This window comes from Leucopleurus acutus (genome assembly GCF_964270905.1).
Source record: "Leucopleurus acutus genome assembly, chromosome: X".
NCBI classification, from domain to species: Eukaryota; Metazoa; Chordata; class Mammalia; order Artiodactyla; family Delphinidae; genus Leucopleurus; species Leucopleurus acutus.
This window is the reverse complement of record NC_139148.1, coordinates 60,864,869-60,892,713: the sequence shown is the minus strand read 5'-3', so window position 1 is coordinate 60,892,713 and position 27,845 is coordinate 60,864,869. Positions and strand designations below refer to the sequence as shown.

General features: G+C 40.4%; 1 protein-coding gene across 10 annotated transcripts in view; it reads right to left on the bottom strand.

Moving 5' to 3' along the window:
• TAF1 (TATA-box binding protein associated factor 1) overlaps positions 1–27,845 on the bottom strand; it is a 99,122-nt gene that overhangs the window by 47,511 nt on the left and 23,766 nt on the right. For 9 of the 10 annotated variants that reach the window (XR_014327131.1, XM_082864988.1, XM_082864989.1 and 6 more), the window contains exons 19-28: positions 17,435–17,584; positions 17,141–17,260; positions 16,660–16,835; positions 15,896–16,074; positions 14,017–14,230; positions 6,458–6,623; positions 4,941–5,152; positions 1,712–1,820; positions 1,397–1,495; positions 934–1,111 (exon numbers count right to left, since the gene is read on the bottom strand). Coding sequence is in view for 9 of the 10 variants with exons in the window: in XM_082864988.1 (XP_082721114.1) it covers positions 934–1,111; positions 1,397–1,495; positions 1,712–1,820; positions 4,941–5,152; positions 6,458–6,623; positions 14,017–14,230; positions 15,896–16,074; positions 16,660–16,835; positions 17,141–17,260; positions 17,435–17,584 (1,603 nt within the window). In the remaining variant the exon portion in view is untranslated. The remainder of the gene's footprint in view (positions 1–933; positions 1,112–1,396; positions 1,496–1,711; positions 1,821–4,940; positions 5,153–6,457; positions 6,624–14,016; positions 14,231–15,895; positions 16,075–16,659; positions 16,836–17,140; positions 17,261–17,434; positions 17,585–27,845) is intronic. The other variant, XM_082864987.1, reaches the window with a different exon arrangement.

Here is a 27,845-nt window from a genome sequence, read left to right as displayed (position 1 = left end):
AGACTAGATAAATGGGTCAGGCCTGCTTGTGAAACGTATTAAAATCTAGGTACTACTATTGTCCCATGTGTACAGGTAAGAAAACTGAAGAGGCTATGAGAGGTTAAATAAGTTGTCTAGGGGCTTCTCTGGTGGCGCAGTTGTTGACAGTCCACCTGCCAATGCAGGGGACACGGGTTCGTGCCCCCGTCCGGGAGGACCCCGCGTGCCGCGGAGCAGCTGGGCCCATGAGCCATGGCTGCTGAGCCTGCGCATCCGGAGCCTGTGCTCCACAACGGGAGAGGCCACAACAGTGAGAGGCCCGCGTACCGCGCAAAAAAAAAAAAAAAAAAAAAAAAAGTTGTCTAAGGTAACTCAATTAGTAAGTGGCAGAGCCATAGTTCATACTCTATCTGTAACCTTAATCCCTACACTAAGGATACAACTGGAAACCAGAAAACTTTATCCTCTACATGCAGAAGCTATACTGTTTCTTGAACTCTTTAAGACTCAGAAAACAGATTTCTTCCTCCTTGCCTTTCCAGCTTTTGAGCAAAATAGACATATAACAGCCCCTATAACAGATTTGTAGACCAAATCAAAGACAAATATAGTCAACAAGCATATACTCTGCGGGGGTTCCATCCACACTGAATGCCTCTCCCTTCTATTTACTTATAGGCTCACTCCTATCTCTCACTGCTTCTCATGCAATTGTTTCATTTCAACAGATTCTCTAAATTCTCTAGAGGATACATTAAAAAGTGGGAATAAAAAGAAGCAATACTTATTAAATGATTAAAATGTACATTACCTGATTTTCATAACCCCAAAATGCACTAATACATTGTAGGTCCTTTCAGTCAGTCCAATCTAGTCTAAATTTAGGACTAGTAAGGGATAAATAAGGATCTGAAAGGTGACCTTTGCAGTCAAAGAACAGGTGATTCTTACCATTGTAGGTTGCACTATTTTTCACAATTAGCTCCAAATGCTCTCTGAACTCTTCCCGAGATGGGTAGAGGCGTTTACGCACATTTTCACGGAGCGTTTGTAAGTCCATTGGTCGGGTGATAATTTTGTAGTAGTCCTTTACAACCTTTGCATTGACTGGAGTGTGGAAAGGGTACGTCTGTGCAAACAAGAGCCAGCACCATCCATGAGCAAAGAACAACTGCCAGACCAATTCTTCAAGACTCTCTCACATCTTACCTCTACCTGGCCGTCAACTCTCAAAGGAATCTCTAGATGGAGCAGGTCTGTTTCCTCTACTAAACTGTTAAAAAATAAATGAAAAACTATATCCCAAAGAATCAGGAGTTCCAGGTTCCTAGGACTATACTCTACTGCCATCTATCTGAAATCACACAGAACAGCCTTGCCATCCATACTGTAGATCTGAATGAAATGAACTCACATTTGGAAGATCTCTCATGTCATTGATGATAGACTCCAAAATGGATGACAATGTCACCATGGGGTCTGTCCGGCGCCGGTGAATGGACTTATGAGGTCTCTAAGGAAAAACAAGAAATCAGAATGCTTCTTTAGATTAAAAAAAAAAAAACGCCAATACATATATAGTTTGGAAACCCTGTAATGCACAGTACACGTAATTCTCAGGGCAAGGCCAAAGGGAGAATCTAAGGCTATATCAGGGCCATGGCTTAGAGGGCTGGGGGAATTAATGAGAACCCTATGTGGTCAGAAAGCAGGCAATGCCAATACTCACATTTAAATAGTCACAGTGAACAGTGGTTCCAACTCGCCGTTTCTTCTTGGGAGGAAGTTGCTGCTTAGGGAACTTGAGAACCAGAGATTTTCTGCGAACCTCATCTGCACTGCAATCAATAACACTTTCATAGCGTGCAGTCCCTATTTCTAGTCCCCAGAAAAAAAGCAACTACAATGAAAAAGTCCAAAGTACCTGAGCATGAGCCTGGGGAGGAAAAAGCCAAACCAAAGGCCAGACATCCACATTCTAAGGCTCAGATCAGGCAAGGCCTCATAGGATCTCCAAATTAATAAAAAACTAGGCAAGCCACAACTTCACCTCAGTTTCCTATTTGGATGATAAGGGAACTAGGCTAAAGGAATTTCAAGAATCCTCCCAGCTCCAACATTCTATCTTTGGGTTAAAAGGCTAGGAAATTTAACTTACTCAGAATAGAAACAAGGAAGAAATTAAAGCAGGTTTGAAAAGAAAAACTAATTTGAGTCTCCCTCAATCATTAAAAGCCCATCCACCTTTTTCCTTTCCATCATATGGGATCAAGTTACTACATTTTCCTTTTCTAATGTGCTTCAAAACATGACTACTATAGATATTGATAAATTAAATTAACGAGGATGGAAAACAACCCTCAAATCTAAACAGAAACAGAAACAAATGAATATAACTGCATATCAAATTAATTAAAAATTATATACTCAAAAAAGAATTCAAATATATTTTGAATAGAATACCCTGACTGTACAACTTCAGTGGCATATAATCCAAGGACAACTAATTACAGAAAACACCTTGAACCTACTGTACAGATTTGCTGTTGGTAGTAGTATTGGTATTGTAATTCTCAAACTATTTTGTAAATATCATAGGACAGAGCAAGATGTTGGGAACCAAAGAAAGGATACAAATATGAAACGGAGGAAGATGAGGAAGAAGCTGTAGATACAATTTGAATTGGAGGTATTGATATGAAGTTGTGATTTACAATATATGTATATTTCCTAGTTCTGTCTACTAAGAGCCTAGAAGCAATGACATCTCAGTGGCAATGAGTATATCTAACACCTAGATATTGTTTTCTAAATACCATTCTCCAATAAAAGGAACCAGGAATCCCTGAGAAATGGCTGATTCTGGGTCTGGGACAGGGAAATTTCAAGGATAGCCTGGAACATCTAGTGCCAAAAAGCAAAGAAGTTTTCAAAATTTATAGGGTCATTTCCAAAGGACACAGGTCAGGCCTGAAGGGATCAAATTTGGGACAATCTGGCCATCAAAATTAATGATGATGTTAATAGATCTTAATATATTAAAGTTTCCAAAAGAAAGAATTTCAGAATCTATAGTAATACCCAAACAAACAAGGGAGGGGGAAGCTCTTTACAGAATGCCAGTTAACGTAGAAAGAATGAAAAGAATTAGAAAAACCACCATTAAGCAACCCCCAATGTAATAACTCAGTTATCAGGTAATGATCATCAATGGATGTTAAAACTATTGAGAGAAAGATTGTTAGCAGGATAGACCTCAGTCCCTAGTGACACCTTGAAGGCAGCCTCTGAGCAGAGGACCCAGCTGAGCTGTGCCCAGACTCCTGACCCACAGAAACTGTGAGATAATAAATGTATGTTGTTTCAAGCTACTGGAAAAAAAAAAAAAAAAAAAGGGACTTCCCTGGTGGTGCAGTGGTTAAGAATCCGTCTGTCAATGCAGGGGACATGGGTTTGATCCCCGGTCCGGGAAGATCCCACATGCTGCAGAGCAACTAAGCCCAAGAGCCACAACTACTACTGAGCCTGCATGCCACAACTATTGAAGCCCACGCACCCTAGAGCCCATGTGCCACAACTACTGAGCCCGCATACTGCAACTACTGAAGCCTGCAATGCCTAGAGCCTGTGCTCCGCAATAAGAGAAGCCACTGCAACAAGAAGCCCACGCACCGCAATGAAGAGTAGCCCCCACTTGCCACAACTAGAGAAAGCCCATGTGCAGCAATGGAGACACAACACAGTCAAAAAAAAAATTTAAAAAAAACCAGGATATTCACCCACATATTAATTACAATGGAAAAAACATACCTTTATTATAGAGGAATCTGAGGATTAACACTTTAATAAGATAATCAAAATACTGAGAAAACCTGACGTTATCTGCTTCCTGATGTGGTGCAGTAAGTACATAATACCACCTATGTTGTAATCTTGCCAAAGACATTTACTCTGAATATAATCAATGTGAAAACAGACAAATCCAGAATGTGGAATGTTTTATGAGACCATTGACCTGGACTCTTCAAAACATTCAAAGTCATGAAAACCAAAAAGGTGGGGAGGACAGTTGTAGATTAAGAGAGACTCAAAATACTTAATGTTTGAACTGGAATTGGATCCTGAACGGGGGTGAGGGGCAGGCAATAAAGGACATTGACACAGCTGGCGAAATTTGAATAAGGACTGAATATTAGATCCTATTGAATTAATGTTAATTTTCTTACGTGTAGTAATAGTATCATGTTTGCCAATCTTTATTCTTTATGTGTGCTAAAGAATCTGAGTGAAATGCCATGATGCCTAAAACTTCCAAATGTTTCAGCAGAAAGAAAATGTTTTAGATATATAAAGATGAAACAAATGTGACAAATGTTAACAGCTGGTGAATTAAGAGGAACAACAAACTTTATTATTCCTTCAGCTTTTCTGTAGGTTTGCAATTTTCAAACTAAAAATTTAGGGGAGAATTTGTTTTATTTAAAAACTTTTCTACTTGATTATCAAATTCTCTGAGAGCAAGAGACAGATAAGTATAAGCATAGTTTGTCTCCTTAATCTTTTTGGATGGTCCATTATCAGAACATCTGAGATCAGGGACCTTACAAATATTACAAGTGCCTGGAAGTAGAATGGGAAGAGCATCTACTATATGCCAGGCACTATACTACATTTTTTATACAGTCTCCCTCATTTTACCTTCATAGCTACCGTTGTAAGGGTGATTTTATTGTCTAAATAAGGAAACTAAGACTCAGAAAAGTTAGGTAGCATGCCCAAGGGCAAGTGGTGGAGCTTAATGAGTGCTTCACAAGACTAATTTTCATTACTGGCAACAATTAGTGAGGAAAATCCATCAAAGTTCCTATGTCCTCAGTTCCACTTCAGAGAACACATCACATCCACCCCTGCCACCCATCAATACCACCAACAGATCTCTCCCACCTGCTATCTCTTACCTCTCAATTAGTTGTTTCCCTAAGACAATCTTGGTCCCTTCAACCTTGATAAGTTCTTCATTATCATTATGAATGACTGTCTTTTCCAACTCTTCCTCCTGCTCCTCTGTCATGGCAACAGGGTTGGAAGGTGGGGCATTTGTTTGATAATAAAGGGGGCAGAATTTGTTTGTTCTCATGTGCCCAATGGCACCACAAGCCCCACATTTCAGCTGCAAAAGGAAAAGTATCAACATGTCAGAGGTAAGCAGGCTTCTTCCTGTTAGCTTTAAGAAATATATAGAAGGTAGAAAAGAAACAAAGGCAGGCCCAGAAATTTTATTCTAACAGAATCGTTATACGCCTTTCAACCAGAAGGCACTAGACAAAACTGCATGTATGGAAATGACACATTAAAAACAAAACGAAATCCAGAGACTGAACATTACTTTAAAAACCAAGTGAAGGAGAAAAGAGAGAGGATTTCTACCCCCAATTTAAGTTGTAAACTACGAAAATATTAAATATGCATAAGAAAGGCTACTGGAAGCCCAAGGCTGCATTCAGCTTCACAGGCAGCCAGCATGGGTGTATTCCCAGCCTCAAGGAAAAGGCTTAATAATACCAAGTCTCCAGGAATTCCCTGGTGGTCCAGTGGTTAGGACTCCGTGCTCTCATTGCAGAGGGCCTGGGTTCAACCCCTGGTCAGGGAACTAAGATCCCACAAGCCGTGCAGTGTGGCAAAAAACCCCAAAAAACAAAAAGCCGAAGTCTCCATCTTACTTTTGCAACTGCCCTCAGTTTCATCTGTAAAATGGATCAATACTGTATCATACAATACTTATATAATATCACATGGAAGAAAGAAACATTAAAATACTTAATGACCTCAGTACGTGTTAACAGCAGTTCCCATTTGTTGAGAATTTTAGTTTATAAAGTGCTTCCCATGCATTATATACTTTAATACAACACCAGTGTGAGATAGGTATCATTTTAGAGAAGAGAAAACAGGTTTGGAGAGGTTACGGTCACAGAGTTACTAAATGGCAGAACAAGAACCTGAACCCAGATCTTCTGTTTCCGAGTCCATGGCTCTTTCCACTGTACCACAGTTGCCTCATTTTGTGATGCACGTTACAGTTACACTGCAGAGTAATATCTGGAATCCCACCTAAATTATGCAAAGCAACCTGTATTGTATGATTTTTTTCTGTTGCTTCTTTTAATACATGCAATTGAAAAACAAGATGTGTTCATATATGTACATATGTGTACATGTTAAAAAAAAAATCCACCACGCCTATCTCAACTCACAGAAAATATTTCCAATGGATGAAGTATAAATGACACCCAAAGACATCAGATCAAGTCTGGTGTTGTCAGTACCAGTCACAATGGTACTAATAACACCCAAGTGGCCACATCAATTCAAACTAGTTTTCCACAATACTGCCCTCATTCCCAGTAAGGGAGGATGCCAAAAGCTAAGGGAAAAGGTATGCTTTCTTAGTTATGATCACACCACATACACTTACTTTTAGGTCAGGACGCTCCTTCATTTTTTTGGGCTTCTTCTCAGGAGGACCCTTAAGCTTCTCCTTTTCCTGGTTTCGCTTAAGCCGCCTCAGTTGCTCTTGAATCCTCCGCCGTTCTTTTCGCATCTCTTCTCGATGCTGCTCATCAAAAAGGGCAAATTTGCGACTAAATAATGGGGAAAAAAATCACAGATCCATAAGCAAACTTAAACCAAGAACACTGTCCTGATAGCAAACATCTCAGGACTAAAGTAATCCATCTATAATGAAACAAAAGGGCCTACCTGGCATCCCCATCTAACCTGCTCATCATTCTTCCACGTGCAGAGAGGCACCTCTCTCAGAATGAGCAGCCCTGAGGAGTCCCTAAGATTTTTGCCAACCAACCAATGAAAATACAAAGGACCCAGTGGAACTAAACACATGCCTTTATTTTGCAGCAAATTTGGAATTCTCCCTGTGATTTGGCTTTGTTCAAACCCAAAGTTCTAAAGGCAAAATGGTTCCCAATTAAAACAGACTTCCAGGGACAACTGTGCAGAATCCTGTCACTAAAACTCAAGCATCGGGAGGAACCAAGATGGCAGAGTAGAAGGACGTGCTCTCACTCCCTCTTGCGAGAACACCAGAATCACAACTAGCTGCTGCTGGACAATCATCAACAGGGAGACACTGGAACTCACCAAAAAAGATACCCCACATCCAAAGACAAAGAAGAAGCCACAATGAGACAGTAGGAGGGGTGCAATCACAGTAAAATCAAATCCCATAACTGGTGGGTGGGTGACTCACAGACTGGCGAACACTTATACCACAGAAGTCCACCCACTGGCATGAAGGTTCTGAGCCCCACGTCAGGCTTCCCAACCTGGGGGTCCAGCAATGGGAGGAGGAATTCCTAGAGAATCAGACTTTGAAGCCTAGTGGGAATTGATTGCAGGACTTTGACAGGACTGGGGGAAAGAGAGACTCCAATTTTGGAGGGTACACACAAAGTAGTGTGCGCATTGGGACCCATGGGAATGAGCAGTGACTCCAGGGGAGGCTGAACCAGACCTACCTGCTAGTGTTGGAGGGTCTCCTGCAGAGGCGATGTTGGGGGGGCTGTGGCTCACGGTAGGGACAAGGACACTGGCAGCAGAAGTTCTGGGCAGTACTCCTTGGAGTGAGCCCTCCCAGAGTCTGTCATTAGCCCCACCAAAGAGCCCAGGTAGGCTCCACTGTTGGGTTGCCTCAGGCCAAACAACCAACAAGGAGGGAACACAACCTCACCCATCAACAGTCAAGGGGATTAAAGTTTAACTAAGCTCTGCCCACCAGAGCAACAGTCAGCTCTACCCACCAACAGTCCCTCCCATCAAGCCTCTTAGATAGCCTCATCCACCAGAGGGCAGACAGGAGAAGAAGGAAGAACTACAATCCTGCAGCCTGTGGAACAAAAACCACATTCACAGAAAGACAGACAAGATGAAAAGGTAGAGGGCTAATACCAGATGAAGGAACAAGATAAAACGCCAGAAAAACAACTAAATGAAGTGGAGATAGGCAACCTTCCAGAAAAAGAATTCAGAATAATGATAGTGAAGATGATCCAGGACCTCAGAAAAAGAATGGAGGCAAAGATCAAGAAGATGCAAGAAATGTTTAACAAAGACCTAGAAGAATTAAAGAACAAACAAACAGAGATGAACAATACAATAACTGAAATGAAAACTACACTAGAAGGAATCAATAGCAGAATAACTGAGGCAGAAGAACGGATAAGTGACCTGGAAGACAGAATGGTGGAATTCACTGCTGTGGAACAGACTAAAGAAAAAAGAATGAAAAGAAATGAAGACAGCCTAAGAGACGTCTGGGACAACATTAAACACAACAACATTCGCATTACAGGGGTCCCAGAAGGAGAAGAGAGAGAGAAAGGACCCGAGAAGATATCTGAAGAGATTATAGTCGAAAACTTCCCTAACATGGGAAAGGAAATAGCCACCCAAGTCCAGGAAGCGCAGAAAGTCTCATACAGGATAAACCCAAGGAGAAACACGCTGAGACACATAGTAATCAAACTGGCAAAAATTAAAGACAAAGAAAAATTACTGAAAGCAGCAAGGGAAAAACAACAAATAAAATACAAGGGAACTCCCATAAGGTTAACAGCTGATTTCTCAGCAGAAACTCTACAAGCCAGAAGGGAGTGGCATGATATACTTAAAGTGATGATAGGGAAGAAACTACAACCAAGATTACTCTATGCAGCAAGGATCTCATTCAGATTCCATGGAGAAATCAAAAGCTTTACAGACAAGCAAAAGCTAAAAGAATTCAGCACCACCAAACCAGCTCTACAACAACTGCTAAAGGAACTTCTCCGAGTGGGAAACACAAGAGAAGAAAAGGACCTACAAAAACAAACCCAAAACAATTAAGAAACTGGTCATAGGAACATACATATCGATAATTACCTTAAAAGTGAATGGATTAAATGCTCCAACCAAAAGACACAGGCTTGCTGAATGGATACAAAAACAAGACCCATATATATGCTGTCTAGAAGAGACCCACTTCAGACCTAGGGACACATACAGACTGAAAGTGAGGGGATGGAAAAAGATATTCCATGAAAATGGAAATCAAAAGAAAGCTGGAGTAGCTAACTCATATCAGAAAAAATACTTTAAAATAAAGAATATTACAAGAGAAAGGAAGGACACTACATAATGATCAAGGGATCAATCCAAGAAGATACAACAATTATAAATATATATGCACCCAACATAGGAGCGCTCTCAATACATAAGGCAACTGCTAACAGCTATAAAAGAGGAAATTGACAGTAACACAATAACAGTGGGGGACTTTAACACCTCACTTACACCAGTGGACAGATCATCCAAACAGAAAATAAACAAAGAAATAGAAGCTTTAAATGACACAACAGACCAGATAGATTTAATTGATATTTATAGGACATCCCATCCAAAAACAGCAGATTACACTTTCTTCTCAAGGGCGCACGGAACATTCTCCAGGACAGATCACATCTTGGGTCACAAATCAAGCCTCAGTAAATTTAAGAAAATTGAAATCATATAAAGCATCTTTTCTGACCACAATGTTATGAGACTAGCAATGAATTACAGGGAAAAAAACGTAAAAAACACAAACACATGGAGGCTAAACAATACGTTGCTAAATAACCAAGAGATCACTGAAGAAATCAAAGAGGACATCAAAAAATAACTAGAGACAAATGACAATGAAAACACGATGATCCAAAATCTATGGGATGCAGCAAAAGCAGTTCTAAGAGGGAAGTTTATAGCTACACAAGCCTACCTCAAGAAACAAAAATCTCAAGTAAACAATCTAACATTACACCTAAAGGAACTAGAAAAAGAAGAACAAACAAAATCCAAAATTAGCGGAAGGAAAGAAATCATAAAGAGCAGAGCAGAAGTAAATGAAATAGAAACAAAGAAAACAATAGCAAAGATCAATAAAACTAAAACTGGTTGTTTGAGAAGATAAACAAAATTGATAAACCATTAGCCAGACTCATCAAGAAAAAGAGGGAGAGGACTCAAATCAATAAAATTAGAAATGAAAAACAAGTTACAACAGACACCACAGAAATACAAAGCATCCTAAGAGACTACTACAAGCAACTCTATGCCAATAAAATGGACAACCTGGAAGAAATGGACAAATTCTTAGAAAGGTATAACCTTCCAAGACTGAACCAGGAAGAAAGAGAAAATATGAACAGACTAATCAAAAGTAATGAAATTGAAACTGTGATTAAAAATCTTCCAAGAAACAAAAGTCCAGGAACAGATGGCTTCACAGGTGAATTCTATCAAAAATTCAGAGAAGAGCTAACACCCATCCTTCTCAAACTCTTCCAAAAAACTGCAGAGGAAGGAACACTCCCAAACTCATTCTATGAGGCCACCATCACCCCGACACCAAAACCAGACAAAGATACTACAAAAAAAGAAAATAACAGACCAATATCACTGATGAATATAGATGCAAAAATCCTCAACGAAATACTAGCAACAGAATCCACAAGACATTAAAAGGATCATACACCATGATCAAGTGGGATTTATCCCAGGGATGCAAGGATTCTTCAATATACACAAATCAACCAATGTGATACACCATATTAACAAACTGAAGAATAAAAACCATATGATCATCTCAATAGATGCAGAAAAAGCTTTATACAAAATTCAACACCAATTTATGATAAAAACTCTCCAGAAAGTGGGCACAGAGGGAACCTACCTCAACATAATAAAGGCCATATATGACAAACCACAGCAAACAACATTCTCAATGGTGAAAACTGAAAGCATTTCCTCTAAGATCAGGAACAAGACAAGGATGTCCACTCTCACCACTATTATTCAACACAGTTTTGGAAGTCCTAGCTATGGCAATCACAGAAGGAAAAGAAATAAAAGGAATACAAACTGGAAAAGAAGAAGTAAAACTGTCACTGTTTGCAGATGACATGATACTATACACAGAAAATCCTAAAGATGCCACCAGAAAACTACTAGAGCTAATCAATGAATTTGGTAAAGTTGCAGGATACAAAATTAATGCACAGAAATCTCTTGCATTCCTATACACTAATGATGGAAAATCTGAAAGAGAAATCAAGAAAACACTCCCATTTACCAAAAGAGAATAAAATACCTAGGAATAAACCTACCTAAGGAGACAAAAGACCTGTATGCAGAAAACTATAAGACACTGATGAAAGAAATTAAAGATGATACCAACAGATGGAGAGATATACCATGTTCTTGGATTGGCAGAATCAACATTGTGAAATTGACTACACTACCCAAAGCAATCTACAGATTCAATGCAATCCCTATCAAATTACCAATGGCATTTTTTACGGAACTAGAACAAATCGTCTTAAAATTTGTATGGAGACACAAAAGACCCCGAATAGCCAAAGCAATCTTGAGGGAAAAAAACGGAGCTGGAGGAATCAGACACCCTGACTTCAGACTATACTACAAAGCTACAGTAATCAAGACAATATGGTACTGGCACAAAAACAGAAACGTAGATCAATGGAACAAGACAGAAAGCCCAGAGATAAACCCATGCACCTATGGTCAACTAATCTATGACAAAGGAAGCAAAGATATACAATGGAGAAAAGACAGTCTCTTCAATAAGTGGTGCTGGGCAAACTGGACAGCTACATGTAAAAGAATGAAATTAGAACACTCCCTAACACCATACACAAAAATAAACTCAAAATGGATTAAAGACCTAAATGTAAGGCCAGAAACTATCAAACTCTTAGAGGAAAACATAGGAAGAAACACTCTTTGACATAAATCACAGCAAGATCTTTTTTCATCCACCTCCTAGAGTAATGGAAATAAAAACAAAAATAAACAAATGGGACCTAATGAAACTTCCAAGCTTCTGCACAGCAAAGGAAACCATAAACAAGACAAAAAGATAACCCTCAGAATGGGAGAAAATATTTGCAAATGAATCAACGGACAAAGAATTAATCTCCAAAATATATAAACAGCTCATGCAGCTCAATATTAAAGAAACAACCCAATCCAAAAATGGGCAGAAGACCTAAATAGACATTTCTCCAAAGAAGACATACAGATGGCCAAGAAGCACATGAAAAGCTGCTCAACATCAGTAATTAGTAGAGAAGTGCAAATCAAAACTACAATGAGGTATCACCTCACACCAGTTAGAATGGGCATCATCAGAAAATCTACAAACAACAAATGCTGGAGAGGGTGTGGAGAAAAGGGAACCCTCTTGCACTGTTGGTGGGAATGTAAATTGATACAGCCACTATGGAGAACAGTATGGAGGTTCCTTAAAAAACGAAAAATAGAATTACCATATGACCCAACAATCCCACTATTGGGCATATACCCAGAGAAAACCATAATTCAAAAAGACACATGCACCCCAATGTTCACTGCAGCACTATTTACAATAACCAGGTCATGGAAGCAACCTAAATGCCCATCGACAGACGAATGGATAAAGAAGTTGTGTTACATATATACAATGGAATATTACTCAGCTATAAAAAGGAACGAAATTGAGTCATTTGTTGAGACGTGGATGGATCTAGAGATTGTCATACAGAGTGAAGTAAGTCAGAAAGAGAAAAACAAATATCGTATATTAACACATGTATGTGGAACCTGGAAAAATGGTACAGATGAACCGGTTTGCAGGGCAGAAGTTGAGACACAAACTAACAAAAAAACAACTAATACTAAACTTTCTTTGGGTTATTTGTATGGACATATGTTAATATAAATGTTTCAGACATGACATGAAATTTCTAAAAATCTTATATGTTCTGGTATAATGTTATAAGTCATACTTCTAGTTATTATTTTAAAATGTGTATCTCAGAAATAACGAAATTTCCTTGTCAATTGCGTTATTATGAACTTTCATCAAATCTTTAACCATGGTCATTTTTAAGTCTTTTGTCATTTACAGACAGTTCTGGGTGTCCTCTGATGCTTTTGCAAACATGTTCCTATAAAAGGTTTTCATCTTCAAGGAATTCATGGAAAAGACTCTGACAAGTACAGGTTTCTGGTAACTGACTATACTGCTGAACTGAAGTGAATAAGCATTTTCAGAACTCTAATGTAAAACTGATGAATTCATAAAAGTGCTAACAAAAGATCAAGATGGGGCTTCCCTGGTGGCACAGTGGTTAAGAATCTGTCTGCCAACGCAAGGGACACGGGTTCAAGCCCTGGCCTGGGAAGATCCCACATGCCACGGAGCAACTAAGCCTGTGTGCCACAACTACTGAGCCTGAGTTCTAGAGCTCGTGAGCCACAACTACTGAGCCCGTGTGCTACAACTACTGAAGCCCGCACGCCTAGAGCCTGTGCTCTGCAACAAGTGAAGCGACGACAATGAGAAGCCCATGCATGGCAATGAAGAGTAGCCCCCGCTTGCCACAACTAGAGAAAGCCTGCGTGCAGCAACAAAAACCCAACGCAGCCATAAATAAATAAACAAACAAATAAATAAATATTGAAAAAAAAGATCAAGATAAAAAAAATTAATTACATGGGACTGAGTGAACTAATGAGGATGATTATAATTTTTATGACTTTCTGTTTGAATTAAAAAAAGAAAAACCCACCAGGACTCAGAGGCAAAAAATATACAAATCAATTTTCACTGCAAAGTAAAGGAGCTGTTATAGTGGAGGATTACTGGACTGAATGTCAATACTATGACATAGTATGAGTGTGTTTCATGTTTGGTAATTGCAATCATTGTTGCTTTTGTTGTGGTCATCCATTTACAATGCTTGGTGTCAGTTTATCTCTTGTAAAAATAAAATACAGTGTGTGTGTGTGTGTGTGAAAAAAAGAATATTCAAATAATAAAATATAAAAAAATATTTAAAAATTAAAAATATAAAAAACTCAAGCATCCACCCTCACTCCCTTCCCCATCATTATCATTCTTCTTATCGCACTGGAAAGTGGGGAGGGAGTCAAACTCACATGAATTCCTCATCTTTCGTGGTCCGTATACGCACATAGGCATCAATGACAGCTGGCTTTCGGACGGTCTCACAGCGAACATATTCTTTCCCCTCTTCATCGCGAAATGTGCGATAAATCTTGAGACAACGGCCGGTGGCGGAAGAGTTAAGGCTAGTCACAGAAGCTGTGTCATCATCTCTGTGATTGTTTCCTGATGCTGCTGAGCCTGCTGCTGCAAGGCAGAAAAAGATTTCCACAAATTCCCCCTACCACCCAAATGGCCATTTTCTTGGGGCTGAGTGGAGACCCTGAAGCTCAACATGCCACAGAACTATGTTTCTACAGAAAGCATCAGTCACCACCAGCCCCAAGAATACACTGAGTTGTCCTTTCCTGACTTCATTTTACCACTGTCAGAGTTATCATTTTTGTAAGTACAGAAAGTTCTGAAAGGATCTCAAAAAACACGTTTGTTATATAGAGGACAGAAGAGCAGTAGCTGTATTCTGATTCCTCTGAACAACAGCACAAGAATAAAGTCCAAGCAGGAAGCAGTTGATGGTCGCATTATAGAAAAGCACCCAGGGGAAAAAGATGGCACCACAGGGCTTCCCTGGTGGTGCAGTGGTTGAGAGTCTGCCTGCCGATGCAGGGGACACGGGTTTGTGCCCCGGTCTGGGAAGATCCCATGTGCCGCGGAGCGGCTGGGCCCATGAGCCATGGCCGCTGGGCCTGCGCGTCTAGAGCCTGTGCTCCGCAACGGGAGAGGCCACAACAGTGAGAGGCCTGCGTACCGCAAAAAAAAAAAAAAAAAAAAAAAAAAAAAAAAAAAAAAGGCACCACAGAAAAAATCCAGAGTTTCAAGGCCTAGCGTATGCTTCTCAAACTTTTAATATGAATGAATAGGAATCATCTGAGGATCTTGTTAAAATAGATTCTAATTCAGTAGGTTTGGGGTGAGACCTGAGATGCTGCATTTCTAACAAGCTCCCATGTGATGTAGATACTGCTGGTCCAGGACCACACTCGAGGAAAGGCTTTATCACATCTTCACAAAGTAGCCAGAACAACAGAATTACACAAAGCTTTTACAGGGAGGAAACAAAGGAAAGACTACTGTGAGTGAAAATAGTCATTTAAACCTTCATCTTCAGCCTTTATCCTCCCTCTCAGTATCTACAACCAAGTTTTCAATTGCCTGCTTGACATCTATACTGGGAATATCATGGGGACCTCAAACACCACATATTACACCTTTCCTTCTTAAACCTGCTTCTTTTTCTGAAATTTACTACTTTAATCAATGGTACCACCATCTTTCTAGCAAGCAAGAGTGAAATCTTAAGGTCCCTTTGATTTTTCTCCTCTTTTCATTCCCAGTGACCAGATCCCAAATCAGTTTAGGCTTTTCTCATCCCCACCGTCAACTTATGCAATTTTGGGTTGGTGATTTTAAACTTTTTAGGGTCTAAGACTCCTTTAAGAATCTTCTGAAAGCCATATGGATCTTCTCAGAAAAGGCACATTTGCACAGAATTGTACATGTGATTTCAGAGGGTTCATTAACAATCCCCCAATTCATCCACAGATTCTGTATTAAAAACTCTTATCCTCTAGGATGAATGCCCAGAAAACTCAACTGATGTACAGCACGGATAGCCCTGGCTTGGCCAGGCCTGATACAGACAGAGGCCGTAGTGGACTGGCAACATCTCTTCAATTTGTGCCCCACAGACAAACCTACAGTCCATTTTGCAGAAATCTCTCTACCTCTTCTATAGCCTTTTCTACACTCGTCCCCTACTTCTTCTGCCTCCAGCTCTATCTCAGTGATTAGTGTGGTTATTTACACTTTCTTCATCTTTCTTTTTCTTGTCTGTGAAGTCACTACCCTCACCCAGTAGCATCCGCTGCAGTTCCTTCCGCTCCTGCTCCTCCCGCTCACGTGACAGCTGAGAGCTGGTTTTCTTATTCTGCAACATGTTCTCGATGTTCTTTCCCATCTCCTCAAAGTCACTGTCTTCAGCTGAGCTGCTATCTGTGTCAGTTGATAAGATTTCAGTTGATGACAAAACCCTAAAAAGAAAAAACAATGTTAAGAAGAGGGAAACATAAACGTGTAGAAACAACTGAAGAAATACAGTTTTAGTTTAGGCAAGAGTAGGAAATTGAGAAATCATCCTTAAAAAAGAAATATTCAAAATCCACTAAGACATGGGACCCTGAACAGAGAAGCTCTACGAAGTTTTCCCAGAAATTTAGTCACAAGGCAAGTTCAAAATATGAAATAGTACGGCAACTCTTTCACAATTCCTGGAAAAAGCCTGAGAAACAAATCAGTACATTGGTCATTTTAAATAGAGCATTACCATCCTCTAACCACTAAGCCTACTGTTGCCCATCACCACTGTAATGGCTGCCAGGCCCAAGTAGGCCACAAAAGTTGCCATGGAACCTAGCAGTTCTTGCCATTCAAAACCTTTGCCAAGCTGCTTTGAAGGGAGTAGGTACTCTAGCAGTATTATGAATAGACACCACCCTGAAATCTCAGATACCTGACCACTAGTCACTTTATTAGGTGACCTTCTCTTCACTATAAAATAATGTCTGGGACCCCTCCCCTTTCCAGCCTGGATTTTCTACAGCACTAAAACAACACACTTGTTCTGCAGGTCAAAGATGCGCTGACATTCCTCTTTGTAACGCTCTTGATGCTCAGCGACAGAAAACCTTGATCCACGGGCAAATTTACTCATGGGCCCCTCTCCAGAGCGGGCCTGTTCTGTTGACATTGTGCGTACTACATCGATCACTTCCCAGCGGGACAACTTTTTAATCTACAAGAGACACACACACACAAATCATTCAGGGATTTCAAAGGACAAACCAGGGTACACGGTTAGAGAGTTAGACCAAAAAAAACCCCCAAAAAACCAAAAAAACACAACAACAATGAAATCACCCAAAGCACGTTAAACAGAAAGCTTTGAGAAAGCTAACTCCTGAAAAAGTATCTAAGATCCAGTTTACCACAACCTACCCTACAAAATTCTCCAGATTAGTTCCTAACATCTGCCTCCAAGCTTTTCCCTCTCTATACAAAGCCCCTAGGAGCCTGTAAGTCTTCCTCTTCCACACCCACCTCTTCCTCAGGCACGCCAAATTTACGTAGAAGTTGCTTGGCATTTTTCAGTGACAGGCGACGGAGGTCTGCATCTGTTCCTGTCACTGTCTTCTTCACTGGCTGAGGCTCCTTATCATCCTACCTCAGAAACAAAACAAGAGAGAATACTAGTAAAACTCTTTATAGTAGGCATTTAAGTCATCCTGTCAACATTTTAATGGCTTTCCAGATCCCCACCCATTCATCTCCATTCCTTAACCTCTATTTCTTCCTCCCTTGATTTTTAACCTCTAGAAATTCAGACAGTCTCACCTTCTGCTGTGTTGGTTTGTTTGGAATCTTCACATAGGAGAATCCCTCACCACACCCTGTGGGATCTGCCACCCCAGTCACCTCCAGGAGACACTTGCCCTTCATGGCAGCAATGAAGGCCCTTGTGGTGTTCCAAGGAGCAGTGCGAACCTGAGGTACAGAAAAAGATTCAAAGGGTGGTGGGAAACATTTGCTCTATGTCTAGCCATACTTAGAAGGTGAGGATAATTACAATAATGTACAATTTGATGCTTCCTTAAACTGCCCACAGAGATCAATAGTTTCATAAAGCTGCCCAGTACTCAGCCTGCTGTTCTTTCCTATGGTACTTAAATCATGATAATAAATAGAGGCCAAGATCTCAGTCAGTATAAGTAGGAATATGTTGAACAGTGGTACCTTCAGCCCCATATCCCTTGGGTTTGACTGAGAGTTCTCAAAGACAGTGTTCCCCCACCCTCATGATGCTCAAAGAGTTAAGTTAGATTGATGACCAAATTTGATTGTCCAATTGCTCAAACGCCTTCTTCAGAATGACTCTCACAATTAGATGATAAGCATGCTTTACAAAAGCACTGGCCCCAGTCCCAGTAGCAATAAATTAAAGTATATTCTACCTCTGCCACTGGTTTGGTCAAAAAGGCCTGTCCTCTCCTGGGACCCTGAATAGTGTTCATCGACCCCATTAAATAATCAGGCAGTTAAGACAAGGGGAATGTGCTTGTCCAAACAGACCAGTCAAGAGTATAAATTATTAGCTAGAAAGAGACCAATTCTCTACTCGAAATTCAATCTTGAAGGCCATTCAACAGAATCTTTAATTTTGGAAATTCTTAGACATACACTCATTGTTAACTCCAACCTCAAAAGAATAGTACAACAATGCTTCTTTAGTCACTCTGCCTGACCTCACTGACAATCATTCACTCATTTAACAAATATTTATGGAATACCTACCACATGTCAAGCACTACTTTCTCAAGGACCTCATATTAGTGAGGGAGAGACAAATAAACCAACAAATTCAATACTGCATGATCAGTGCCATGATAGGAAAGTAAAAAGTGCTATATGTACACAAAGAAGGAAAGGATGGTGATCCAATCTGAATGAGGGGTGGGAGTGAGGGCCAGAGTTGGGGAAAGCTTCCAGGAGAATATAACTTGTAGATGAAGGTCAGATGACAGAGGAGTGGAGAGAAAACATTCTAGGCACAAGGAGGAGCAGTTGCAAAATCCCAGAAGACAGCAGAAAGAAATTAAGGGAACTGAATGAACTTCAGTATGTTTGGAGCTTAGAGTATAAGATGGGCAGTGAAGAGATATGGGAACATATGTATATATATAACTGATTCATTTTGTTGTGAAACTGAAACTAACATACCATTGTAAAGCAATTATACTCCAATGAAGATGTTAAAAAAAAAAAAAAAAAAGATGGGCAGTGACAGATGAGAGGAGGTGAGAGTTGTATTACAGTACAAGACCAAAATCATGTGAAGCCTTATGAATCACGTTAAGGATTTCTTCCTAAAAGAAATGAGGACCCAAAGGAAGTCTTTGGGCAAGAGAGTGATATGACCAAATTTTTGTTTTAAAAGATAATTTAATTTTTTGATAAATGGTACTAGAATAACTGGACATTCATATGCAAAGAAAAATGAACCTTAGGGCTTCCCTGGTGGCGCAGTGGTTGAAAGTCTGCCTGCCAATGCAGGGGACATGGGTTCGTGCTCTGGTCTGGGAAGATCCCACATGCCGCGGAGCAGCTAGGCCCGTGAGCCATGGCTGCTGGGCCTGCGCGTCTGGAGCCTGTGCTCCGCAACGGGAGAGGCCACAACAGTGAGAGGCCTGTGTACCACAAAAAAAAAAAAAAAAAAAAGAACCTTAATCTACACCTTACACCCTAAACAAAAATTAACTCAAAATGGATCTAACCATAAGATCTAAAACAATAAAACCTTTAGAAGAAAATATAAGAAAAAAATTTTGCAACCCTGAGTTAGATTAAAATATCTTACATATAACACCAAAACCACAAGCAACAAAGGAGAAGATTTACAAGTTAGACTTCAGCTCTTCATAAGACACTGCTAAGACAATTAAAACACAAGCCTCAGACTGGGAGAAAAATCTTTGTAAATCACATACCTGATAAGGAACTCGGACCTAGAATACATAAAGAACTCTCAAAACTTTAGAAGAAAACAAACAACTAATTAAAAATAAAAATGGGCAAAAGAGATACAGACCCTCAACCAAAGAAGATAACTGGATGATAAATAAGCACATAGAAAGATGCTCAACATCTTTAGCTATCAGGGAAATGCAAATTAAAACTGCAATGACAGACCACTTCACACCCACTATAGGAGGGCAATAATAATAAGAGTAATAATAATAAATAGAAAATAACAAGTGTTGATAAGGATGTTGGAAAACTGGAACCCTCATACACTGCTAGTAGGAATGTAGATGGTGCAGCCACTGTGGAAAAGTCTGGCAGTTCCTCCAAAGGTAAAACAGAGTTACCACACAACCCAGCAATTTCACTTCTAGGTATTTACCCCCCCACCAAAAAAATGTATGTCCATATAAAGATTTATACATGGATATTTAAAGCAGCTTTATTCATAATAGCCAAAAACTGGGAACAACCAAAATGCCCTTTGACAGATGATTAAACAAACTGTGGTACATCCATACTGTAGTATGCTACGCAGCAATAAAAGGAACAAACTATTAATACACACAACCACCTGGATGAATCTCATCATTAGAGTGAAGAACACAGACAAGAAAAAATTTATACTTTCAACAAATGGTGCTGGGAAAATAGAACACCCACGTACAAAATAACGAAGGTGGACCTTTACTTTATGCCATATACAAAAATTAACTCAAAATGGGACAAACACTGAAATGTAAGAACTAACAATGTAAAACTCTTAGAAGAAAAGACGGGGAAAAGCTTCCCGACACTGGATTTGGCAATGATCTCCTGGATATGGAACCAAAAGCACAAGTGACAAAAGTAAAATTAGGTAAACTGGACTACATCAAAATTTAAAATTTCTCAGCAACAAAGGACACAACCGAGTGAAAGGCAACCTATGGAATGGGAGAAAATATTTGCATAACATATATCTGAAAAGAGGTTAACACCCAGAATATATAAACTCCTGCAACTCAACCGCAAAAAGCAAACAACACAATTCAAAAATGGGCAAAAGGGGCTTCCCTGGTGGCACAGTGGTTGAGAGTCTGCCTGCCGATGCAGCGGACATGGGTTTGTGCCCCAAACCAGGAAGATCCCACATGCCGCAGAGCGGCTAGGCCTGTGAGCCATGGTCGCTGAGCCTGCACGTCCAGAGCCTGTGCTCCGCAACAGGGAGAGGCCACAACAGTGAGAGGCCCTCGTACCGCCAAAAAAACAAACAAACAAAAAATGGGCAAAGGGCTTGAACAGACATTTCTCAAAAGTAAGGCATACAAACGGCCAACAAGCACATGAAAAGACACTAATCATCAACGAAATGCAAATCAAAACCACACTAAGATACCACCTCACACCCACTGACATAGCTACTTATCAAAAAAACAATAAATTAATGCTGACGAAAAAGTGGAGATGTTGGAACTCTTATACACCATTGATAGGAATGTAAAACAGTGCAGATGCTTTGAAAAACATTATGGAGGTTCCTGAAACAACTACTGATAAAAATAGAATTACCATATGATCCAACAATTCCATTTCTGGGTATATATGCAAAAGAATTGAAAGTAAGGTCTTGAAGAGATACCTGCACACCCATGTTCATAGTAGCACTATTCACAACAGCTAAGAGGTGGAAACAATGCAAATGTCCATCAATGGATGAATGGATAACCAAAATAATATTCCATGGTATATGTGTGTGTGTGTATATATATACCACAGAATATTATTCAGCCTTAAAAAAGGAAGGAAGGGCTTCCCTGGTGGCGCAGTGGTTAAGAATCTGCCTGCCAATGCAGGGGACACGGGTTCGAGCCCTGGTCCGGGAAGATCCCACATGCCATGGAGCAACTAAGCCCGTGCACCACAACTACTGAGCCTGCGCTCTAGAGCCCATGCGCCACAACTACTGAAGCCCGCGCGCCTAGATCCCGTGCTCCGCAACAAAAGAAGCCACTGCAATGAGAAGCCCACTCTCCGCAACAAAGAGTAGCCCCCGCTCGCCACAACTAGAGAAAGCCCGCGTGCAGCAACAAAGACCCAACACAGCCAAAGATAATAAAAAACAAAACAAAAACTCTAAAAAAAAAAAAAAAGGAAGGAAATTCTGACACATGCTACAACCTGAATGAACCTTGAGAATATTATCCCAGATGAAATACATCAGTGATATAAATAAAAACAAATACTGGAGCAGAGGAGAAGATGGTGGAAGAGTAAGACACCGAGATCACCTTCCTCCCCACAGATACACCAGAAATACATCTACACGTGGAGCAACTCCTACAGAACACCTACTGAATGCTGGCAGAAGACCTCAGACCTCCCAAAAGGCAAGAAACTCCCCACGTACCTGGGTAGGGCAAAAGAAAAAACAGACACAAAAGAATAGGGACGGAACCTGCACCAGTGGGAGAGAGCTGTGAAGGAGGAAAGGTTTCCACACACTAGGAAGCCCCTTCGCGGGCGGAGACTGCGGGTGGCGGGTGGCGGGTGGCGGAGGGGGGAGCTTCGGAGCCGTGGAGGAGAGCACAGCAACAGGGGTGTGAAGGGCAAAGCGGGGAGATTCCCGCACAGAGGATCGGTGCTGACAGGCACTCAGCAGCCCCAGAGGCTTCTCTGCTCACCCTCCGGGGTGGGCGGGGCTGCGAGCTGAGGCTCGGGCTTTGGTCAGAGACCAGGGGGAGGACTGGGGTTGGCGGCGTGAACAGAGCCTGAAGGGGTTAGTGCACCACAGCTAGCCCGGGGAGGGAGTCCAGGAAAAGGTCTAGGCAAGAGACTTTTTCTTCCCTCTTTGTTTCCCGGTGTGCGAGGAGAGGGGTTTAAGAGCGCTGCTTAAAGGAACTCCAAAGATGGGCACGAGCCGCAGGTAAAAACGCGGACCCCACAGACGGGTGGGAGATGCTAAGGCTGCTGCTGCTGCCACCAAGGGGCCTGTGTACGAGCACAGGTCACTATCCACACCCCTCTTCCGGGGAGCCTGTGCAGCCCGCCACTGCCAGGTTCCTGGGATCCAGGGACAACTTCCCCAGGAGAACGCATGGCGGGCCTCAGGCTGGTGCAAGGTCACGCCGGCCTCTGCCACTGCAGGTTCGCCCCACATTCCACGCCCCTCCCTCCCCCCCGGTCTGAGTGAGCCAGAGCCCCCGAATCAGCGGCTCCTTTAACCCCGTCCTGTCTGAGCAAAAAACAGACGCCCTCCAGTGACCTACATGTAGAGGCGGGGCCAAATCCAAAGCTGAGCCCCTGGGAGCTGTGAGAACAAGGAAGAGAAAGGGAAATCTCTCCCGGCAGCCTCAGAAGCAGCAGATTAAAGCTCCACAATCAACTTGATGTACCCTGCATCTGTGGAATACATGAATAGACAACAAATCATCCCAAATTGAGGAGGTGGACTTCGAGAGCAAGATTTATGATTTTTTTCCCCTTTTTCTCTTTTTGTGAGTGTGTATGTGTATACTTCTGTGTGAGAATTTATCTGTATAGCTTTGCTTCCACCACTTGTCCTAGGGTTCTATCCATCCTTTTTTTAAAATTTTTCTTAATAATTAATTTTAATAACTTTATTATACCTTACCTTCTTTCTTTCTTTCGTTCGTTCTTTCCTTCCTTCCTTCCCTCCTTTAGACAACGAATCATCCCAAATCGAGAAGATGGACCTTGAGAGCAAGATTTATGATTTTTTCCCCTTTTTCTCTTTTTGTGAGTGTGTATGGGTATGTTTCTGTGTGAGAATTTATCTGTATAGTTTTGCTTCCACCACTTGTCCTAGGGTTCTGTCCGTCCGTTTTTTAAAATTTTTTTCCTTAATAATTAATTTTAATAACTTTATTATACCTTACCTTCTTTCTTTCTTTCGTTCGTTCTTACCTTCCTTCCTTCCTTCCCTCCTTTAGACAACAAATCATCCCATATCGAGGAGGTGGACCTTGAGAGCAAGATTTATGATTTTTTCCCCTTTTTCTCTTTTTGTGAGTGTGTATGTGTATGTTTCTGTGTGAGAATTTATCTGTATAGCTTTGCTTCCACCACTTGTCCTAGGGTTCTATCCGTCCGTTTTTTAAAATTTTTTTCCTTAATAATTAATTTTAATAACTTTATTATACCTTACCTTCTTTCTTTCTTTTGTTCGTTCTTACCTTCCTTCCTTCCTTCCTTCCCTCCTTTAGACAACAAATCATCCCATATCGAGGAGGTGGACCTTGAGAGCAAGATTTATGATTTTTTCCCCTTTTTCTCTTTTTGTAAGTGTGTATGTGTATGCTTCTCTGTGAGAATTTATCTGTATAGCTTTGCTTCCACCACTTGTCCTAGGGTTCTATCCATCCGTTTTTTTTTAAGTTTTTTTTCTTAATAATTAACTTTAATAACTTTATTATACCTTACCTTCTTTTTTTCGTTCGTTCTTTCCTTCCTTCCTTCCTTCCTTCCCTCCTTTAGACAACGAATCATCCCAAATCGAGGAGGTGGACCTTGAGAGCAAGATTTATGATTTTTTTACCCTTCACCTCTTTTTGGGAGGGTGTATGTGTATGCTTCTGTGTAAGATTTTGCCTGTATACCTTTGCTTCCATCATTTGCCCTAAGGTTCTATCTGTCCCTTTTTTTCCCCTAAATAATTATTTTCTAATTTAGTAACTTTATTATACTTTATTTTATTTTACTGTACCTTCCTTCTTTTTTCCTTCCTTCCCTCCTTCCTTCCGTCCTTCCTCCCTCCTTCCTTTCTTTCCCTCTTTCCTTTCTTTCTTCCTTCCTTCTCTCCCTCCCTCCCTCCCTTCCTCCTTCCTTTCTTTCTTCATACCTCTACTAATTCTCTCTCTACTCTTTCTCCTTTTTACTCTGAGCCGTATGGGTGAAAGGCTCTTGGTGCTGCAGCCAGGAGTCAGTGCTGTGCCTCTCAGGTGAGAGAGCCAACTTCACGACACTGGTCAACAAGAGACCTCCCAGCTCCACATAATATCATATCAAACAGTGAAAATCTCCCAGAGATCTCCATCTCAACACCAGCACCCAGCTTCACTCAACGACCAGCAAGCTACAGTGCTGGACAACCTATGCCAAATAACTAGCAAAACAGGAACACAACCACACCCATTAGCAGAGAGGCTGCCTAAAATCATAATAAGTCCACAGACACCCCAAAACACACCACCAGACGTGGACCTGCCCACTAGAGAGACAAGATCCAGCCTCATCCACCAGAACACAAGCACTAGTCCCCTCCACCAGGAAGCCTACACAACCCACTGGAGACAGTCATCAAATACAACAGGAACTACGAACCTGCAGCCTGCAAAAAGGAGACCCCAAACACAGTAAGATAAGCAAAATGAGATGACAGAAAAACACACAGCAGATGAGGGAGCAAGATAAAAACCCACGAGACCTAACAAATGAATAGGAAATAGGCAGTCTACCTGAAAAAGAATTCAGAATAATGATATTAAAGATGATCCAAAATCTTGGAAATAGAATGGACAAAATGCAAGAAACATTTAACAAGGACCTAGAAGAACTAAAGATGAAACAAACAATGATGAACACCACAATAAATGAAATGAAAAATACTCTAGATGGGATCAATAGCAGAATAACTGAGGCAGAAGAACGGATAAGTGACCTGGAAGATAAAATAGTGGAAATAACTACTGCAGAGCAGAATAAAGAAAAAAGAATGAAAAGAACTGAGGACAGTCTCAGAGACCTCTGGGACAGCATTAAATGCAGCAACATCCAAATTACAGGGGTTCCAGAAGAAGAAGAGAAAAAGAAAGGGACTGAGAGAATATTTGAAGAGATTATAGTTGAAAACCTCCCTAATATGGAAAAGGAAATAGTCCAGGAAGCACAGAGAGTCCCATACAGGATAAATCCAAGGAGAAATACACCAAGACACATATTAATCAAATTGTCAAAAATTAAATACAAAGAAAGCATATTAGGAGCAGCAAGAGAAAAACAACAAATAACACACAAGGGAAACTCTGCAAGCCAGAAGGGAGTGGCAGGACATACTGAAAGTGATGAAGGAGAAAAACCTGCAACCAAGATTACTCTACCCAGCAAGGATCTCATTCAGATTTGATGGAGAAATTAAAACCTTTACAGACAAGCAAAAGCTGAGAGAGTTCAGCACCACCAAACCAGCTTTACAACAAATGCTAAAGGAACTTCTCTAGGCAAGAAACACAAGAGAAGAAAAAGACCTATAATAACGAACCCAAAACAATTTAGAAAATGGGAATAGGAACATACATATCGATAATTACCTTAAATGTAAATGGACTAAATGCTCCCACCAAAAGACACAGACTGGCTGAATGGATACAAAAACAAGACCCATATATATGCTGTCTATAAGAGACCCACTTCAGACCTAGAGACATACAGACTGAAAGTAAGGGGATGGAAAAAGATATTCCATGCAAATGGAAACCAAAAGAAAGCTGGAGTAGCAATTCTCATATCAGACAAAATAGACTTTAAAATAAAGACTATTAGAAGAGACAAAGAAGGACACTACATAATGATCAAGGGATCGATCCAAGAGGAAGATATAACAATTGTAAATATTTATGCACCCAACATAGGAGCACCTCAATACATAAGGCAAATACTAACAGCCAGAAAAGGGGAAATTGACAGTAACACATTCATAGTAGGGGACTTTAACACCCCACTTTCACCAATGGACAGATCATCCAAAATGAAAATAAATAAGGAAACACAAGTTTAAATGATACATTAAACAAGATGGACTTAATTGATATTTATAGGACACTCCATCCAAAAACAACAGAATACACATTTTTCTCAAGTGCTCATGGAACATTCTCCAGGATAGATCATATCTTGGGTCACAAATCAAACCTTGGTAAATTTCAGAAAACTGAAATTGTATCAAGTATCTTTTCCGACCACAACGCCATGAAACTAGATATCAATTACAGGAAAAGATCTGTAAAAAATACAAACACATGGAGGCTAAACACACTACTTTATAACGAAGTGATCACTGAAGAAATCAAAGAGGAAATAAAAAAATACCTAGAAACAAATGACAATGGAAACACAATGACCCCAAACCTATGGGATGCAGCAAAATCAGTTCTAAGAGGGAAGTTTATAGCAATACAAGCCCACCTTAAGAAACAGGAAACATCTCAAATAAACAACCTAACCTTGCACCTCAAGCAATTAGAGAAAGAAGAACAAAAATACCCCAAAGTTAGCAGAAGTAAAGAAATCATAAAAATCAGATCAGAAATAAATGAAAAAGAAATGAAGGAAACGATCAATAAAACTACAAGCTGGTTCTTTGAGAAGATAAACAAAATAGATAAACCATTACTCAGACTCATCAAGAAAAAAAGGGAGAAGACTCAAATCAATAGAATTAGAAATGAAAAAGAAGTAACAACTGACACTGCAGAAACAAAAAAGATTGAGAGATTACTACAAGCAACTCTATGCCAATAAAATGGACAACCTGAAGAAATGGACAAATTCTTAGAAATGCACAACCTGCCAAGACTGAATCAGGAAGAAATAGAAAATATGAACAGAGCAATCACAAGCACTGAAATTGAAACTGTGATTAAAAATCTTCCAACAAACAAAAGCCCAGGACCAGATGGCTTCACAGGCGAATTCTTTCAAACATTTGGAGAAGAGCTAACACCTATCCTTCTCAAACTCTTCCAACATATAGCAGAGGGAGGAACACGCCAAACTCATTTTACGAGACCACCATCACCCTGACACCAAAACCAAACAAGGATGTCACAAAGAAAGAAAACTACAGGCCAATATCACTGATGAACATAGATGCAAAAATCCTCAACAAAATACTAGCAAACAATCCAACAGCACATTAAAAGGATCATACACCATGATCAAGCGGGGTTTATTCCAGGAAAGCAAGGATTCTTCAATATACGCAAATCTATCAATGTGATAAACCATATTAACAAATTGAAGGAGAAAACCACATGATCATCTCAATACATGCAGAGAAAGCTTTTGACAAAATTCAACACCCATTTCCGATAAAAACCCTGCAGAAAAGTAGGCACAGAGGGAACATTCCTCAACATAGTAAAGGCCAGATATGACAAGCCCACAGCCAACATCATTCTCAATGGTGAAAAACTGAAAGCATTTCCACAAAGATCAGGAACAAGACAAG